Source organism: Polypterus senegalus, chromosome 13 (assembly GCF_016835505.1).
Source record: "Polypterus senegalus isolate Bchr_013 chromosome 13, ASM1683550v1, whole genome shotgun sequence".
In the NCBI taxonomy this organism is placed as follows: Eukaryota; Metazoa; Chordata; class Cladistia; order Polypteriformes; family Polypteridae; genus Polypterus; species Polypterus senegalus.
In genome coordinates, this window is record NC_053166.1 from 159714878 (window position 1) to 159733235 (window position 18358).

At 46.0% G+C, this 18358-nt stretch overlaps 1 protein-coding gene across 4 annotated transcripts in view; it reads right to left on the reverse strand.

Annotated features, from left to right (window-relative positions):
* pdxdc1 (pyridoxal-dependent decarboxylase domain containing 1) overlaps positions 1-18358 on the reverse strand; it is a 57312-nt gene that overhangs the window by 19361 nt on the left and 19593 nt on the right. For 3 of the 4 annotated variants that reach the window (XM_039774051.1, XM_039774052.1, XM_039774049.1), the window contains exons 3-11: positions 17658-17726; positions 16810-16890; positions 10206-10355; positions 9786-9975; positions 9319-9387; positions 9154-9232; positions 8971-9055; positions 8695-8743; positions 8309-8410 (exon numbers count right to left, since the gene is read on the reverse strand). In XM_039774051.1, the coding sequence (XP_039629985.1) occupies positions 8309-8410; positions 8695-8743; positions 8971-9055; positions 9154-9232; positions 9319-9387; positions 9786-9975; positions 10206-10355; positions 16810-16890; positions 17658-17726 (874 nt within the window). The remainder of the gene's footprint in view (positions 1-8308; positions 8411-8694; positions 8744-8970; positions 9056-9153; positions 9233-9318; positions 9388-9785; positions 9976-10205; positions 10356-16809; positions 16891-17657; positions 17727-18358) is intronic. The other variant, XM_039774050.1, reaches the window with a different exon arrangement.

An 18358-nucleotide genomic window follows, 5' to 3' on the forward strand; every position in this document is an offset into this window, starting at 1 on the left:
TGGCGAGGCGAGCCGTGGGATCGCGAGGTGACTTTCAATGTTGTTTCTATTATTTAGAATAAGCATTTAAACTGAGGAGGCAGGTTCTCTCCCCTCTTTTACTCCATTTATCTATTTACTTATTTTTACGTTTTACTCTGCTGGTCATGCTCTCTTTCTCAGGAGTTGATTGGTTGATTTGTTTCAAACCTTTTTTTTTGGTAAACTTTTGTGTTATTTGTATGGAATGCTATTTGTTTTTAATAAAATCGATAAATAACTTTTTATTTTAAAAAGGTGCGTATCACGCTGGAGGCACAACGACTACACCACTGGTCTCGGCTTAACTGGATAGGCACTATGGGATGGGAGCAGCTGAACCACAAGCAAGAGCCTGCAGCTGCCAGGGGTGACGAGGGGCACAACGCTTTTGAAGAGCAGGTGCAGTGAGGGGGTCGGTGGGCTTTTGGGAAAACGACAAGAGAAAGAGAAACGGGTGGGACTGTGGGGATAAACAAGTGCGATCAGTGAAGGAGGAAAAATGGAGTTGTGGTCGTTTATATGGGCTTTACAATCACAGAGAGGAGGAGAGCAATGGCGCTTTTCCACTGCATAGTACGGCACAGCACGGTTCAGTAAAGCTCACCTTGGTTCGGCTCAGTTCGGCTCGGTTTGCGTTTCGACTGCAGTTTAGTACCGCTTTAGAGTGGGCGGGATTATTCACGTGTCGTTATAGTTGCGCCGCCTCTACTGCCGTGACATCATCGTAAACACGCCACAAGCGACCTCCTGAAAAACTTTTTCATTCCGCGTCGCCCCATCCAGCTCTCGCTGGATCTGCTCCTCGGCTACCAACGAGAGGAACGTCTGTACTTCCTCAATAGACCACGAAACAGCCATTTTCGGTTAAAACAAAATGGTGCGTCCGAACCTTCGCTGGCTGTGCTAAAAATCTAGCGGGTCTGTTGTGTCTCGTGTCGCAAGTTCAGTGACGCAGTAATGACGATTTTCTCCGGCCAAACAGTGACCAGCAGAGTTTACACGTCACGTTTTGGTAACGGCAGCGGGACCCCACCAGGAATACTTCAGAGCGGTCATGAGGCCCCACTGGGAATACGACAGTTTACATGCGACTCTGTTGTTTCACTGACACAATGTCTTACTTGTGTTTCTGAGTGGATGAGTAGTAATTTTCTCAAGCTAAATAAAGAAAAAACTGAAATTTTAGAGATTGGCAATAATGGATATAATGAGGTTATCAGAAATAATGCTGATGCATTAGGACACGGGTGTCGAACTCCAGGCCTCGAGTGCCGCGGTGGCTGCAGGTTTTCATTCTAACCATCTTCTTCACCAGTGACCAGATTTTTCAATTAATTAATTTCTTTTGCTTTAGTCTTAATTACCTTGATTCAGACCCCTTAGTTGTTTCTTTTTTCTTTAATTAGCAGCCAAACAATAATGAGACACGAAACAAGCCTCCATGTGAGCAGCTCACCTGTGCCCATCACACAATATCTGAACACACAGACAGGTGAAGGTCTCGATCATGTGGGTCTGCTCAGGTCACCAAAACATCTTGACGGTGGTCTTAGAAAAAAACAGAAAATCAACAGTTTTGGAAATGTCTGCTGTGGCAGAATGAGAGCAGCAACAAGCCGTGGAATTAAATAACGGCTTTAATTAACAGCAAGAATCGGCTTCTCATTAAGAAACTGGTTGGAGTGAAATTGGTTGGAGTTTGAAGCCTCAGTTTAGCTGGTCATCTGTTGGCTCGTTTCACATCTCATTTCTGTTTGGCTCTCATTTAATGAAGAAGCAAGTCAATTCAGAGGACTGAATCCTTAAAAACAGGGCTTTTAAAATGAAGGGAAAAGAAATGAATTAGCAGTGAAAACTTGTCACTGATTAGGAAAAAGGGTTAGAATGAAAACCTGCAGCCACTGCGGCCCTCCAGGCGTGGAGTTCAACACCCGTGCATTAGGATTAAAAGTCAAGACGGAGGTAAAGAATTTAGGGGCAACCGTTGACTGTGACCTGACTTTTAAATCGCATATTCATCAGATCACTAGGCCAGCATTTTTTCACTTAAGAAACATAAGTAAAGTCAGACCTCTTGTATCACTGAAAGAGGCTGAGAAATGAGTTCACGCTTTTGCTTTCAGTCGACTAGATTACTGTAACGCACTCCTCTCAGGACCACCAAAAACAGACGTCAATCAGTGACACCGAGTGCAGAATGGAGCTGCTAGAATCCTAACTAGGAAAAGAAAATCCGAGCACATCACCCCAGTCTGAGCGTCACTACACTGGCTACCTGTGCCATTCAGAATGGACTTTAAAATCCTGCTGATGGTTTACAAAGCCTTACATAATCTGCGCCATCTTATATATCGGAGTGTCTGACACCTTACACTCCAAATCGTAACCTTAGATCTTCAAATGAGGGTCTGCTTAGAATTCCAAGAGCTAAACTTAAAAGAAGTGGTGAGGCGGGCGGGCGGCCTTCTGCTGTTAGGCACCTCAAATCTGGAATAGCATGCCAACTAGAATTCACCAGGCTGATACGCTGGCACACTTTAAAAAACTGCTAAAAACACATTACTTTAACATGGCCTTCTCAGAGCTTCATTTTAATTGAATCCTGATGCTCTGTATATTCAATTAACTATCATTACTAATAATGGTGGCTCTAAAATCTGTACCAACCCCTACTCTCTCTTCTGTTCTTTTTACGGTTTTCTGTGGTGGCGACCTGCACCACCACCACCTGATCAAAGCACCGTGATGTCCCTACATTGATGGACTAAAGGCCAGAAGTCCACGTGACCGTCATCATCAAGTCCTTCCATGAGAACCCTGAATACTGTGGACTGATCATTTATGTTAGGTAGATTGCCTAGAGGGGCTGGGTGGTCTGGAGTTTTTTTTTTTTTTTTTTTTTCTGTCCTCCGTTCTCCCTGGCCAACGGACCTTACTTTTATTCTACGTTAATTATCCATCCATCCATTATCCAACCCGCTATATCCTAACTACAGGGTCACGGGGGTCTGCTGGAGCCAATCCCAGCCAACACAGGGCACAAGGCAGGAAACAAACCCGGGCAGGTTGCCAGCCCACCGCAGTCTATGTTAATTAGCGTTGTCTTATTTTAATTCTTTGTCTTTTATTTTTCTTTTCTTCATCATGTAAAGCACTTTGAGCTCCATTATTTGTATGAAAATGTGCTCTAGAAATAAATGATGCTGTTGATGATTCCCAGAGACCCGCTACCCACCAGTGTTAATAGGGCTACTGGGAGTATCTTTGATCGGCAGAACGTGGCGAGGTGAGGAGACAAGCACTCGACTCACTCACAGCAGAGGGCAAAGGAAGTTGCTGGGAATACCTGGGGGTCCACAGGAGCACTGGAGTGGAGGCCAAAACAGAACCAACTACAGCAGTGAAGTGTGTTACCTGAGCGCTAAAGACGGTGGGCTGTGCCCCTATCCCTCTCCTGGGGGTCGGTGTTACTGTGCGAGATGGTGGGTTTACTCCGCTGTGTTTGTGTGGCTCATTTTGTTAAAAAACAAGTCATAGTGCAGTGAAATTTTAACCCGTTTTATTCTTTTGAACTGCTTCAGCATCTCTATATATAATCTTCATTTGGATCTTGATCTTTGTTTGTCCGCGAATGAATTAGAAGAAGCAGCACTAGATGGCAGTAGAGAGACAGCTAAAACATAGGCATTGCATTAAGAATCTCCTCCAGGCTTATACTACTGAAGACTGCAGTACGCCAGTCACACCTCAAAACACAGACATTCAAACTAAACAAATTGTTGTGCTTTAAATTAAATAAAGAGATCTTCATTTAGATCTTGATCTTTGTTTGTCCGTGAATTCCACGCATGCGTAGACCACCTTCCAGTTTAGTACGTTGCTGTTACTCACGGATGTCAACGATTTGCCGGAATAACAAAAGGGGTGGTGGACAGTGTTACGCTGGTTAGAGAATGAGATTGCTGAAGATAAAAGGTACGTGCCTACGTAACATATGAATGAAAGACAGACAGTAGGTACAATGAATGACAACGTAACAGAACGTTACGGAAATTCTTATTATTATGTTGTAGCCGGCGAGTGCTGCGCGTCTCACAGTTGTACCGTGGCTTGCTCACATGTCAGTGAAGTGATCCCAATTTTTGCTTTATGTGTCCCCCTTTTATAACCATTGCTCCGTGTATATTGCCTTACTCTTTGGATTGCCACAAAGCAACCTGCGAGATTGGAGAAAGAGAAAGAGATCGTGAGAGGAAACGACAGCGTCGTGACAACAAGACGGACTGTGAACAGACAGAAGCAGAAATGCTCCTACACCACCACATAATTACTATTCGGACAGTGATTCCGAGTAGGCCGTTCCTATCGAATCAATGTCCAAGGGTTTTCTTTTGTACTTTTGTTTCCCTTATAAAAAAATCATAATGCTGTGCGACGAAGGGCCCAGTTCACAACTGGCAGCCGCGTTTAAACAGGGAGCCCTTCACGACAACTTTAACACGCACAACGTAGATGGGCACACATGGCTAGTTTTCAGTATTTATTGACCTGTCCTGTCGTAATAAACTTTGTACCCTTTCTGCACCTTTCAACATAAAGACCCGTTTAATGTCTCTCCCTCGCTACTGTGCCCATCCTCGGTTATACGAACTACAAGGAGGTCAACCTTGTGCCGGAGACTTGGGCAAGACCCGCACGGTGACCCCTGACAACGACGCCATCCACCTTCTGGTAGAAATATGGCGGCAGTTGGCAGGTTTGGCAACCCTCGGTGGATAAAACTCTGTTAACGGCAATCCCTGGCTCTGCGTCAGTCTGACCCCCTCTTGTCTTTGACCGTCACCTTCATCAGTTCGGTTCTGAAGCTCCTTTTGGCTTTGACTTTCACCTCCTGGACATAATCTGCTTTATCATTTGCTGTTTTTGACTTTCTCGTATACGAAGTATATGGTAACTATTGTAATCGTCCAAAAATTCAATGTCCCGATTTTGATCAAGCTCGATGTTTTAGACCTCCCCCAGTCCGAAAATACTAATTTTGGGATTACGTCTGTGTGTCGCTTTCACTTGGATGCAAAATTTGGTTGACCGAAGTATTAGGTACAGAACGTAATTTATTTCTACCAACTTTTGGGCTATTTCCACTAACCAGAAGTGGTGCTTTATCTTTTATTCATGCAGCTGCAGAGTCCAATTCATTCAACTTTACTTTTATAATAATTGTTCAATATATTATTAATTTGATTTCATTTGTTGTTGATGGTTCTTTAATGTACAGAATATAAAAATAGAATCCTTGTCTTTCGGTTTACTCCTCAAATATCCATCCCCATTTCTGAGTATACGAGAAAGTCGAGGGGGAGAGCACTCCTGATTTTTCCACATCAGATGCCACTCTACCCCAAAATGACAAAGTGGAAACAAGATTTTGGCAAATTCTGACCCTACCATCCGAAAGTCACAGCAGGAATCGAGACTCAGAGCGGAGGTAGAGGACTGATGTCGGGAAGGTTTCCTTGCTACACATTTGATCTTTTAACCTTCTTAGTCAGAAAATACCATTTCTGGAATTATGGCTGTGTGTGTGTGAAAATACAGTATGATAACCTGAGTTACGCTCTCACTTGGGTCAACCAAAATATAAATACAAGTATTCGGTACAAAACGTAGATTTCTATCAACTTTTGGGCAATTCCCACTAACCTTAAGTCGTACTTTACCTTTTCTTCATGAAGCTGCAGAGTCCGATTTATTCAACTGTACTTATATAATAAACGTTTAATATAACAATAATTTGATTTGATTTGTTGTTGATGGTTCTTTAGGGTGGCATGGTGGCTCAGTGGGTAGCGCTACTGCCTCGCAGTTAGGAGACATGGGTTCTCTTCCCGGGTCCTCCCTGCCTGCGTGGAGTTTGCATGTCCTCCCCGTGTCTGTGTGGGTTTCCTCCCACAGTCCAAAGACATGCAGGTCAGCGTTAGCAGGTCACTGGCAATTCTAAATTGTCCCTAGTGTGTGTGCTTGGTGTGTGGGTGTATGTGTGTGCCCTGCGGTGGGCTGGCACCCTTCCCAGGATTTGTTTCCTACCTTGTGCCCTGTGTGTGATTGGCTCCAGCAGACCCCCGTGACCCTGTAGTTAGGATAGAGCAGGTTGGATGATGGATGGATGGTTCTTTAATGTACATAATATAAATATGGAATCATTGTCTTGCAGTTCACTCCTCAAATATCCATCCCCAAATCTGAGTCTATGAAAAAGTCGAGGGGAGACCACTCCTGATTTTTTTCTCTTCATTCTTCATGAAAGCATCATATTAAACGTTTCTCTCGGCTATCACTACGAACTACATGGGTTAAGTAAAACACAACAATCAAATCTTTTTTTAAGTGGGAGTATTTCCTTAGTCTGCAGTGTTAATGCTGCAGGTGCTCCAAGTCTTGGGCCTCAACTCGTTCACTGAGTGGCGTTTGCCTAGTCACACACTGGTGGTGGGTTTCGGCATAAAGACATAATTTAAAAAAAAATTCCAAACCCTTAAATTAGACCGGAGTTAGTGCCTCAACATCCCCATTGGGTTGATACCTTAATCCTTGTCTTGCGGTTTACGCCTCAAATATCCGTCCCCATATTTGAGTCTACAAGAAAGTCGAGGGGAGACCACTCCTGATTTTTTATTTGGTGCCCATAACTCCAACACTAATAAAGGAGTAAAAGAGGAGACCTCGATCAGACTGCACTCGAGAGAGAGAGAGACAGCGATGTTTGTTAGAAGTGGGAGAACAGCACAGTCAAATATCAGGCCAAGGCCATAACCAGTGACGCCGATGCCTAAACGCTAGGCAACAGTGTGAAAACCAGAAAGAAATGTCGAGAGACCAAATAAATCTAAACAGCCAGCCAAACACACGTGAAGTTAACCGAAATCTCGCCTAATTATGGGATGTATTTACTGACGCTGATACGGTCTCAGCCTGGTGACGTCACACGCAGCACATCCCCGGGTGCTTCTGGGAGAGGTTACCACGACAACAACAAAAGTGAAAGTACATAAAATGGCAGCACCCACCACAAAACGAGAACACGGTTGGAAACTCGTTAAGGGCCAACTTCGCACAAATGTTGAAACGTTTTTCTTCACACCAAGTACTACAGACATGTGGAAGAAGTGATAAGGTAGTGTGGTGGCCAGGAGGACTCGAAGGACCTTCACATCTCGACTTGATATTATTTTGGATAAGTGAAGTGAATAGGATGGACTGAATAGCCCGTTCTTATCACAACTGTTCTAATAAAACAAAATGGCGACACAATAAGAATGAGAAATAAAAGTTTAATCTTTCACCCTCCTAGGTGAAAATGAATGAAAACTCCCAACGGATGGATACCTTTGACCTCCTTGGCGTTAACCCTGAGACTATGTAATTACGGTTAAAGCCGAGTTGGATGCGGGTGACGTGTGATGATACGCCTTTTGGTGTTAAGCCTGAGTAACACTCTGGACAGTATTTGCTGCCATCTGGTGGATGAAATAACATCACGCTGCCAAAAAAAGACAAATATTTCTATGCTTTCTGTCACGTTTATAGTAACTCATTAATATTCATGAATGGGGCGGGGCCTCCAACATAATGAAAAGCTGTAAAGGCAGTTTTAGAGCCAACTGAAAGTGAAGCGCAGCTCGAATCGATTGATAGTGACGACGATGTGAATTGGTCATCAGATGTTGACGCAGACAGTGAAGCTGATGCATGATACGGCATCGTGTGATCAAACCACCATGATGTGCCCAGGGGATTCGGTCACGTGAAGCTTCACTGGGATACGACAATAGCTGTGCGACAAAAAGGCAAAATAATTCCGAGTGAGTGCAAGGACAAGCAGGACGTTAGCCCCCCAGGCACTGTCACTATTTGGAGACTGTCAATGTTTGGAAGTCATGAAGCCTTGCGCTGTAGGAGTCTACAGTAACAAAAGGGGAGCGCTGATTGTGCAGATCGGGCAGTGACAGCTCATCCTTTCATGTGCAAGCGGCAGACAAAAAATATATAAGTGTGCAAAGAAACCCACGTCTACTGTCATGTGGGCGACGTCGGGCTGTGTGCTGGTGACCATCTCGAAACATGTCACACGGGACGTGTACTAAACCTGCATCAGGATAGCGGTGGACACTCGAAAGATCGCTTCTACTGAAGTTGACGTTTCGATTACCAGTAATTCACTGTTTTTGGTTCATTTCTCCAGAATACTAAGGAGGCCACAAATTAAAGACATCATAGCAATACTGACCAAGGCAGGGTCCTCGTGACGGTACAGGGTGACCGCAGGCACAGCTGGCAGCCCCAGCCAGGGTCCAAGGGTCAGGGTCATGCTATCACATTTGGTGGCAGCCTGAAAAATCAAAGAGATGGTACAGCGTTAAACATGACACTGGTCGAAGAACAGCACAGTAAGGAGTAACAGAGAGAGGAGATGTCGGGGATGACGGGGTCTCCCTCGGCAGTCTTCAGCTTGCCAAGTCACACTTTCACTTTCTGTCCTCTAAAGAATGCCCTGTTTTGGGATTACTGTAATGACGGTCATTTTACAAATTAATTTAAAGAGGACAATACTGAAAATAAGTAGAGGCAGAAAAGACCCAACCTGCAGATGAGGATAGTCGTTGGTGGTCTTACCATGACTGAGGAAGAGACGTAGCCCAAGGCCAGCATCGCCAGGTTGACCCTGCAGATGAGAACAGACAAAAATCACAGTGTGCCAGTTAAGGTGCCCTCCCACCACCCCAGATGAACCACAGCAAATCACATCACGAAGTATGGAAAAGGGACAGCCATCTAAGTTAAAGTGGGCACACAACAGCTGGCGAGAAGGCCATTCCCTTGATGGCAGGGGTGGCATTGTTCCACCTACTGTATCTAGGAGGTGTGTGGTGGTGGGTAACAGCAGCTTACCCCTCGACGTGTAGCCACATGTTGTACTGAGAGCACAGCTCCTTCAGGCGGCCCAGCTTGTCTGTGTGGCCTGCACCAGGAGTGCCTGTGAAAGGAGAAAAAAAGATGGCACGTTTGAACAGTCCTTACATATTAAGGCGACCTTCTCCAACCTTCACGCTGGCATCGATTTCCCACACCTACCCGCATTGGCCACAAGAAGCAGTGGCAGCTTCCCTGAGTCCACGTCTTCTTTAATAAGTCGGTCCAGCAGAGCCACATCCTGTGACAGCAGATGAGGTAACATGACTACCCCACATAAGGGGGAGTGGGTGGGTGACCGAGTGGAAAAGTGGAGGGCAAACTTACCATCTGGTGCTGAGAGCCAAACATGGTGTTGCAAGGGACGGTACACAGGCAGGAGAGAGGCAAGCCAAGCTGCACAGACACAGACACTGGTGGTCAGGGGGCTGAATAACAACAGAAAAACTAGCAAATGTGCCAACGTATAAAGCGAGTGAATTTACATCAATGCTATTAAAAAAGGATTAGGGGAATAATAATGTTTAGTTTGCAAAAAAAAAAATCACCCCAACGATGTACAGCAAATGGAAATTATTATATGAAAGGTAAAAACACACAGAAACTCCCACGACTACCACAGAAAATAACAAATACGCACAATCCAAATAAAAGGGGCACAGACCAAGTGTTTGCACCGCACTTGTGAAAACCTCGGTACTCTGATGACTTACACGTGCCATTGAACCTGCCAGGGAGGTCCGATCAGCAAATAGGTGATGCCCAAAATGATTAAAAAAAAAACAGCGCCATACTTGGTTACACAGGTGTTGGCCCAGGCCTAAGCGACAGGCTGTGCTCTGGTAGATGACGGGCCGTCGGTTGTTCAGCACATTGAAGCCCTCGGTGGTGAAATCATCATAGCGCGAGTGGATGACCAGACGACACACTTTGAGGAGACCATCCCGGTCATCTTCGTGATAATATGCCGAGCCATTCTCATACCTATGAAAGTGGAAAAGGCAGACAACATGTTTACTGTGTGTGTGTGTGTTTGTGGAATGAAGGCCTCACCGGGAAAAACGAGGAAACGGTGCCATTTCTACCTGCAGTTAAGCAGAACGAGACCCCAAGCAGCACTGACCTGTGGCTTACGATTTTAGTCAATGTGCCAGCCTGCCTAGTCACACACGGGCAGGGTGGCACATTTGTTAACAGCCACACCCAGAACACACCTGAAGAGACGGCAGAGCCACAGTGTGGTGTCTGACAGGATCCTCGTGGTCATTTTCCTCAGCCGCTCCTTGTCAAGCACAGAGATGTAGGCTGCCAGGCTGTGGCCCAACAAAGCCAAGTGACCCTGCTCCCCAACGTTCTGCACCCTGCTAGAAGGGAAAAAAAAACACCGGTTAGAGCGCCAGCCTACACGTTTACAACGCCCCGTTAGCACTGGCAATGAACCCAACACCAGTCGAGGGTGCCCACTAATAGAATGTCGCTTCCATTCATCTGTTTATTTTTTGGCTGTGCTTAATCCACAAATGTCAGTCAGTCTGTGGTGGACAGTAACTGCAAACAAGAGTGAAGGAGATCTGAAGCTTATGACATACAGTGGTCTGCAAGTCTGTGATAGCCATGTGGCGCACAGGGCTGAGAAGCTCACCAAATAAATAAGCTAATTAAGAAAGCATGCTCAGGTATGGGGTGCCTTCTGGACCTGCTGGCGGTGGTAGTGGAGCAGAGAATGAAGACCATACTGATGACCACTCTGAACAATGCTGCACAAACACTGACACACCGGCACTGAGGACTTCTACACGTCAGCAGGGTGTCAAGATGTGCGACTGGGATTCCTTCATACTACGGCTTGTCACACAAGTGTGCATGGGAGGCAGCTAAAGGGCCCCGAAGAAGGTAATTCCCGGTCAGACCAGGGGGTGGCAGAGTGCACTAACCCCTTCTCTTGTCTCCCCGCAAACCAAATGCGGGAAATCCCGCCTGGCTCTCAGGATGACGTCACCAGTGACGTCACATCCAGTACAACAGAAGAGCCCACCTCCTAAGAAGTCGCAGCCCGATGACCTCATTTCCGGTTCCGGTCTCAAGACCCCTCCTCTTCCCGCTTTTTCAATTACATATCCGCCATGTTTCCTAGCATGTTCAGTTCGGTTGTGGACTCTTCTCTGCAAAGACTTTGCATGAACTGCTTTCTTACAATCAGAAGCCAATTCTCAATTATTCGGGGGGGCTGCCCCAAACCTCTTTATGGTGTCAAGGCTTGATTATTACCACAGGCAACAAAAGGACACGAGCAGAGCAGTGCATAGGATACGATTTATTGCGACTTTCAGAAAGCGCCACATGAGAGGGTGGGCATCAAACACAAACAGGTGGGAGATCAGGGGGCGGTGTGTAGATGGGTGCAGAATTGGCTACAACAAAAGGAAGAAGGGAGGGATGGAGGGAGGAACCTCAACAGGACTGGGTGAAGTTCAGAGTCCTGTCCAGCAGGGGTCAGTGCTGAATCGGCCAGTCATCTCTCTATTACAGCGTTTCTCAACCTTTAAGTATTTGCGACCCAAGTTTTCATAACAGTTTTAATCACGCCCCCCCTAACATTTTTTTGAAATGTAGAAGCATATTTTATTATACCTACTTAACTTTTATCGACATTTATCTAACTGTATATTTATTGTTCTAGTATCAGAATGTAGTTTAAGTTAATTTGTTTTGGTTTCAACAGATATTTTTTTGATTCTTGTTTTCTTTTTTTCACATCTTCGAGCCCCCCTTTTTTTTTACTTCGCTCCCCCCTAGGGGGCCTGCCCCACAGGTTCAGAACCACTGCTCTATTAAATAAAAAAAATCCTGGGACGAGACGAGACTTTGGCCATGAGATCTGTTCAAGTCCCGCCCTCCTCTCAAACCATTTCTAATTAACGGCCTACACCCACAGTCCTCTCACCTCTCATTGGTGTGAATGCTTTTGACAGACACAGTTCCTACGCTCTCAGCTCTTATAAATTTGTAAGTTTTCCTCATTTTAAGTTCCCAATTAAAAAGGACGAATTATGTCCAAATCTTATTGAAGAATTTCATCAAGAAGGATTATGAACAGAAAAACTGAGTACACGGGCAATCCTAGCATCGAGTCAAACGAATTAACGTGAAAATTGTCGATTGGTTACACGGCAAATTGGTTCAATGTGTCTCAATAGACTCTGCTGAAACAGTTGGTGGTGATGGTGAGGAAGATGAAAACATCAACTTACAATATCAGCGTAGAATATCTACAACCGTTAACACCATCTGGTCTTCCACCGGCCAAATTACTGTAGAAAGGAGGATGTATCGTAATGTAATTGCGTAATTGATGTCTGAATGATGGGCTGTGCAACAGGACAAGATTAGTTGTATTTAAAATTGGTCGAACAATTTAACATGTAAAACTTTAACAGACAACAAAAAAGTTAATGTAGTCCATCTAACATTCGACACCAAAGGAGATCTCGATATGACATTCGTATAAAATGTTTACAGCTTCCCATTAGAATAGCTTTTACAAAGACAATTAACAAATCACAAGGACAAACATTCGGAAAAGTCGTTTATTTAATAGAGAGAAAGAAATTAAATTCACTCACGGGCAGATATATATTGGCATTGCCAAGATGAAAGTCCAAACGCGGAATCAAAATTCAATGCGATGTTGCCAAACAGTTAATTCCAAATATTGTTTTTACTGAAGTTTTACAGTAAAAGTGTAAGTATATAAATTATTTGCGTGTTAATTTCAAAGGAAAACAGAACGAAAACGAATAACCCAACTAATACCTGAAATGCAACATGAAACATAACGTACTTTCAAATTATTACGTTTTACAGTTTTTTAATATGGCTAATTACTCGCTGTAATGTGAAATAGTCAGGTCTATTATGCATATTGTGGCCCACGGCTGGAGGTGGTACCCAGCCAGGATGCCCAGGAGAACCGGAGGAGGGCTTGTGCCTCCTCCAGACCACAAGGGGGTGACCGCCCTGGTTGTGTTGGGGGCCACGGGTAGAGGTCTTGGAAGCCCAACCCTGTAGGGGCCCGTGGTCACCGCCAGGGGGCGCCCCAATGCCTTGGGAGCCCTGGACCTCAGCACTTCCGCCACACCAGGAAGTGCTGGGGAGGAAGAGAAGCAGGGACACCCGGAGTGCTTCCGGGAGTACAGCCGGCACTTCCGCCAGGGAGATTGCCGGGAAGCACCTGGAGCACATCCGGGTGTGGATAAAAGGGGCCGCCTCCCTTCATTCGAGGCTGGAGTCGGGTGGAAGTAGGACGAAGCTGGAGAAGCAAGAGTGGAGGCGGCCCGAAGAAAGGCAAAGTGTGTGAGAGGCCTGGACTTTGGGGACTTGTGGGGTTTGTGTGCACTTTAATAACTGTAAATATATTGTAAATAAACGTGTGGTGGTGGAATTACAACATGTCTGCCTGTCTGCGTCCGGGGCTTGTTCACAATATGCAAAAATTACCATGAAAATAAAAATATGTCGAAATTGTACATCCACATCCCCATATGTGAGTGGCAGAACCGGGAAATGGCTAGTGGGAGGTGCCCAATGTGCGGAGATCTGATGTGAAGCCTGGTGCCGTTACAAAGTTTTGATGGTTGTAAGTTTCTTAGTAGCATCATTGGTACGCCAGCCTTCAAAAGTAGAGTATGCAGAGGCCTGCCCGGAGGATTAAGAGGGTGAAGAAACTAAACGAAAAGGCAGGGGTCGCCAGCAAAGCCAACAATAACAGGCTTGAAGTGGTGGAGTAAAGAAGAAGGGAGCAGTGAGCACAACGAACAGCTGAGGAAAGTAAGGAAGTGAGTGAGGAGGCACATGAGCGCGGGATGTCGTTAATGTATATAGGCAGGGAGCCAACCACGTGGTAGGTGAGTGGACAGCGGCCGTGTGGAAAAAGGAATTGGGACCGGGGGCGGCCCTTGTGCGTCTCTATTGTGAAATAAATCGTCCGTTAACGGAAATAAGGAATGAAACAGCCAAAAGGAGAGGTCAGTTCCGAAAGTTCCTTACGGTATAATGATGTGAACTGCCAAAAAGATGATGTTATTTTCGAAAGTTCGTTACAGGGCACGGCACAAAATAAAACATACTTAACATTTGTAAGCACAGTGTGAAGGATGAACGTGGGAAACTTGGGCTTCCTACGTATATTGGAAGTCGCAGAAATAGTGAGGAGGGGTTCCCCCTATCTACAGTATATATACAGTTTAGGGGGTACACCCGTTTCCCCCCTTGGGTGTTGCAATAGGACATGAAACAGACCTGACTTTTATAAGGACACTGCAAGGAATGAGCACACAAAATTTCAGCTTCCCACCGATATGGAAAGTGGGAGAGGCTTTGCCTTTTACAGGTAGAGATTTGGATAGGGGTGGCACAGTGGGTAGTGCTGCTGTCTCGCAGTACAGAGACCTGGATTCACTTCCCGGGTCCTCCCTGCATGGAGTTTGCAAGTTCTCCCCGAGTCTGCGTGGATTTCCTCCCACAGTCTAAAGACATGCAGGTTAGGTGCACTGGCGATCCAAAATTGTCCCTAGTGTGTGCGTGTGTGAATGTGTGTGTGTGTATGTGTACCCTGCGGTGGGCTGGCACCCTGCCCGTGGTTTGTTTCCTGCCTTGCGCCCTGTGTTGGCTGGGATTGGCTCCAGCAGACCCCCATGACCCTGTAGTTAGGATATAGCGGGTTGGATGATGGATGGATTTGGATAGGAATATAAGTAACCAGCTGGTGACATTGGCAGATTATACCAAGCTGGGTGGACTGGCAGACAATCAAGAAGAATCACCACAGAGGGGCTTGGACCGCAGACAGGCTTGGGCCGATTTGTGGAGCATACTGAAGGCCAAGTAAAGCGTCTTTAAGTATAGAAACAACTGCGACATTTAGAGAAGAGACATCTTTTCCAATTTTTTCTGCCTTCTATCCTTCGTGTGTATCAACCTGTCAATTCTTGGGTGGACTGTTTGCTTTGAATGTTCACTAAACCTTTTAAAACAAACCTTTTGGACGGAGAGGTCTGAGCCGCGCTTGAATTGCGCAAATGAAATCACCAAGAACACGGGGACACCGCTGGAAACTTGTCAAGTGTAAATTTCACACAAACCTTAGGAGGTTTTTCTTCACACAGTGAGCCACAGAGACTTGAAATAAGTCGCGTGGTGGACAGCAGGACTACAGGGTCCTTCAAAACTCCACTTGCTGTTACTTGAGATGAACGAAGTGGACAGGACTGGCGCGCTCTGCTGGGCTCTTCTCGTCCTGATTGTTCGAATGCTTTTCTTCTTTCTTTGTGTTTGACAGGAGCGAGTGTCCTGGGGTTTGTTGCTATAATATTTCTAGACTTCTTGACCTCCTGTAATAGCGGCGGACACAATACGACACGCTTGCAATGGCTCATGGGTAGTTTGACCGCGCTCAGCCCAGCGCCCTGATGTTATTCTCATTCCCCCCCCCGGAGGTCAGATGAACACGGACGCCGTGCTGGGGGTCTGCACCAGGGCTGAATAAGGCGTCGCAGTGAGATTTCAGAGGGAGTGAAACCTGAAACTCGCAACAACAGAAGAGGAATGCGGTCGGTCGAAGCACAGCCTGGCTGCTCCAAGACAACGCGCCGCTCGACGTCACCACCGGGACACGACGAGTGGGTTTCTTTGCACACTTTTTTTGTATTTTTTTTTTTTTCTTGCTTGTGTAGCGCCTGACCCGCACGATTGACGCACCTCTTCTGTTACTGCAGGCCACCAAAGCGCAACGCTCCACGACTTCCCCGTCACAAACATTGACAGCTGCCACATTGTGCGCCGTGCTTAAAGGTCTTGCTTTTGACTGTAATTATTTTGCCTATTTGTCACCCCACGGTGAAGCTTCACCAAGCATGTCACAGTGGTTCAGGTATACAGCGCCGTATCGTGCATCAGTTTCACTTTCCATGCCAACATCTGATGCCCATTTCACATCGCCGTCACTATCGCTCGGTTCAAGCAGTGCTTCGTTTTCAGTTTGCTCTAAAACTGGCCAATGGCCTTTCAGTTTTCAGTGTCTCTTGATGGAGGCTCCGCCCCACAATATTAACTTTTATTTCCAGCCTGATGTTACATCAGCCACTAGATGGCAGCACAATGCCATCCTGAGCGTTATTTGAGCTAAACACTGTAAAGCGGCTCATTGTACGTCGCCCAGTGCCCGACTCGGGCCTAACCGTAACTGCACAGAACTCCAGGGGTTAACGCCAAAGCAGCTTAATGTGTTCATTCAATGGATTCTGTCATTGAGCAAAACTCCAAATAAAAACGTCTAATCGAGTTACCTCGCAGTTGGCTCACGGCGCCTTTGTGGCTCGGCTGGGTCTCACGAGTCAGATCTTGCACAAATCGTTGCAATCTAATGTCGTAGTTTCCACTAATCGTTGAGAGATACTCAGATGGTTGTGCTTCCGCGTACATAAATGATTTTTGTGAAAAATAAATGTTATCCAAAATAATAAGAGAAGACCAACTGCAAGTGAACTATTGTGCGTTTCAGACCCTCCACTAGCCTTCGTTTTCATACGTCACTTGTATTTAGTGCCACAGATGGCGCCATCCGTCGAACTTGTATTCACCTGGCTGGCTGACTACCACTTGGGCAGCCCCTCTTCCTCCTGTCGTCCATCTCCCCCTCCTGGCTTTATGTGTGTTTTCAGCCAAACCCTCTGTGCCACTCGCGTCACACGCCCAAGTGACCTCTGCGTGACTTGCCACCTCCTTTTTCCTTTTTTTAAACACTGGGTCTTGTGCTCTTACCGGTGAGACTGAGAGTCCTCCTCTTCCTCGCCATACATTAGATTTTGTACCAGTTGAAGGATGTTGGCCACATCTTGGCCGCTGTGAACGACAAGAAAAGACAAAATAAAACACAACACAAGTTGCCATCTGCCCCAAGCAATCGGGTGTGAAGTCCACCCAACTCTCTTCTGCTCGCCCACTCCATTTCAATGGCAGTTTGGTGGCTTTGCAGCCCGGACTACACTCGGACGTAAAGCTACCCGTTACCCTACAGAGTAAAATCTCGCGTAAGCGTGAAGGGCAGCAGCCTCTCATCTCGACCGCCTTTACTCCAGGAGAAACCGAGCATCGGGGCTGCCGAGTGTGATCTGTAGGCATCAGCGCGGGTTTTCTTTTACCCTGTCCATACTCTTCATCACTAGACAGGGTGGCACCAGAGTGTGCATTTAATGTGCAATTAAAGGGATGAGGACCTCCATGATGAGAAGAGGCTACAGAGCCCTGCCAGCGCCTCTTATTACAGCATGGTACAACATGCCAGTGACTAAGGGCACGAGTTGTTTGGGTGGCTGGCATCGGTCACAATGGCCTCTAACTTTGCCCTTATCCTTTCACAAGCCCAGCGTCAGTTCCTAATATGGTGGGTCTCCTTATTGTGGCTTTCTGCTGACCTCTCATGGTGTTCTAGTAGATGAGCTCCAGAAGAAATGCAAGGCTCCCAATTAAGGAACAGAAAACTTGGAAAATTGAAAATCTCACTCAATTAAGGCAAACCACGCAAAACTGATGAGGGTGGGCATTGGTCACAAACAAGAGAAAGAAAGCAAAAAAAAAAGGAGCCAATGCAAGCCGGCGGGCTGGCCTACCTTCCTTGGAGGGGACCTGGGATGTCTTTCCTTCCATATTTCCGTTTTGCTTTGTCTTCTTCTGCTTCCCTGGGTAAACAAAAATCAAATCAGCATTCACGTCAGGGTTACAAATGCCCTCATTGTGAGGGGCCGTCTTCCAGTCCCACTCCACGTGCACAAGTCCCGTTTTTCCCCTCGGAGTTTCACGTATACAGGCGAGCCTGACTGACCTCAGCTTTTATTTGTCACATTTAAGACATGTCTATCTGTACACACGACTGCCAGTTTCCAAAAGAGTACGGAGCAGACGCCATAAGACGTCTGAAAACAAGATGGCCACACACAAAGGTCAGTCTAGCACGTTGGCCTGTAACTGCTGCTGCTGCTGCTGCCAGTTGAACCCTGAACAGCTCCGTCACATGTCCACCTGAATGAAAGGTCAGGTCTCTGTGTTGACCAGGTCACTATGTCTCTTTTATTCCAACAGATGGCACTTCACAAACATTAACACTGTTTTTACAAATCCCATACCAAACGGCATATAAAAGGAACGTATGCATTACATTTCTTACTCCAACAGATGGTACATCACAAATATCAATATTGCTTTTACGAATCCCATACCATGTGACATATAACAGAGACATATGCATTGCATTTGTCTTTCCAAAAACTGGCATATCACAAACATTCATAGTAATAAAATGTTTGTGATGCAC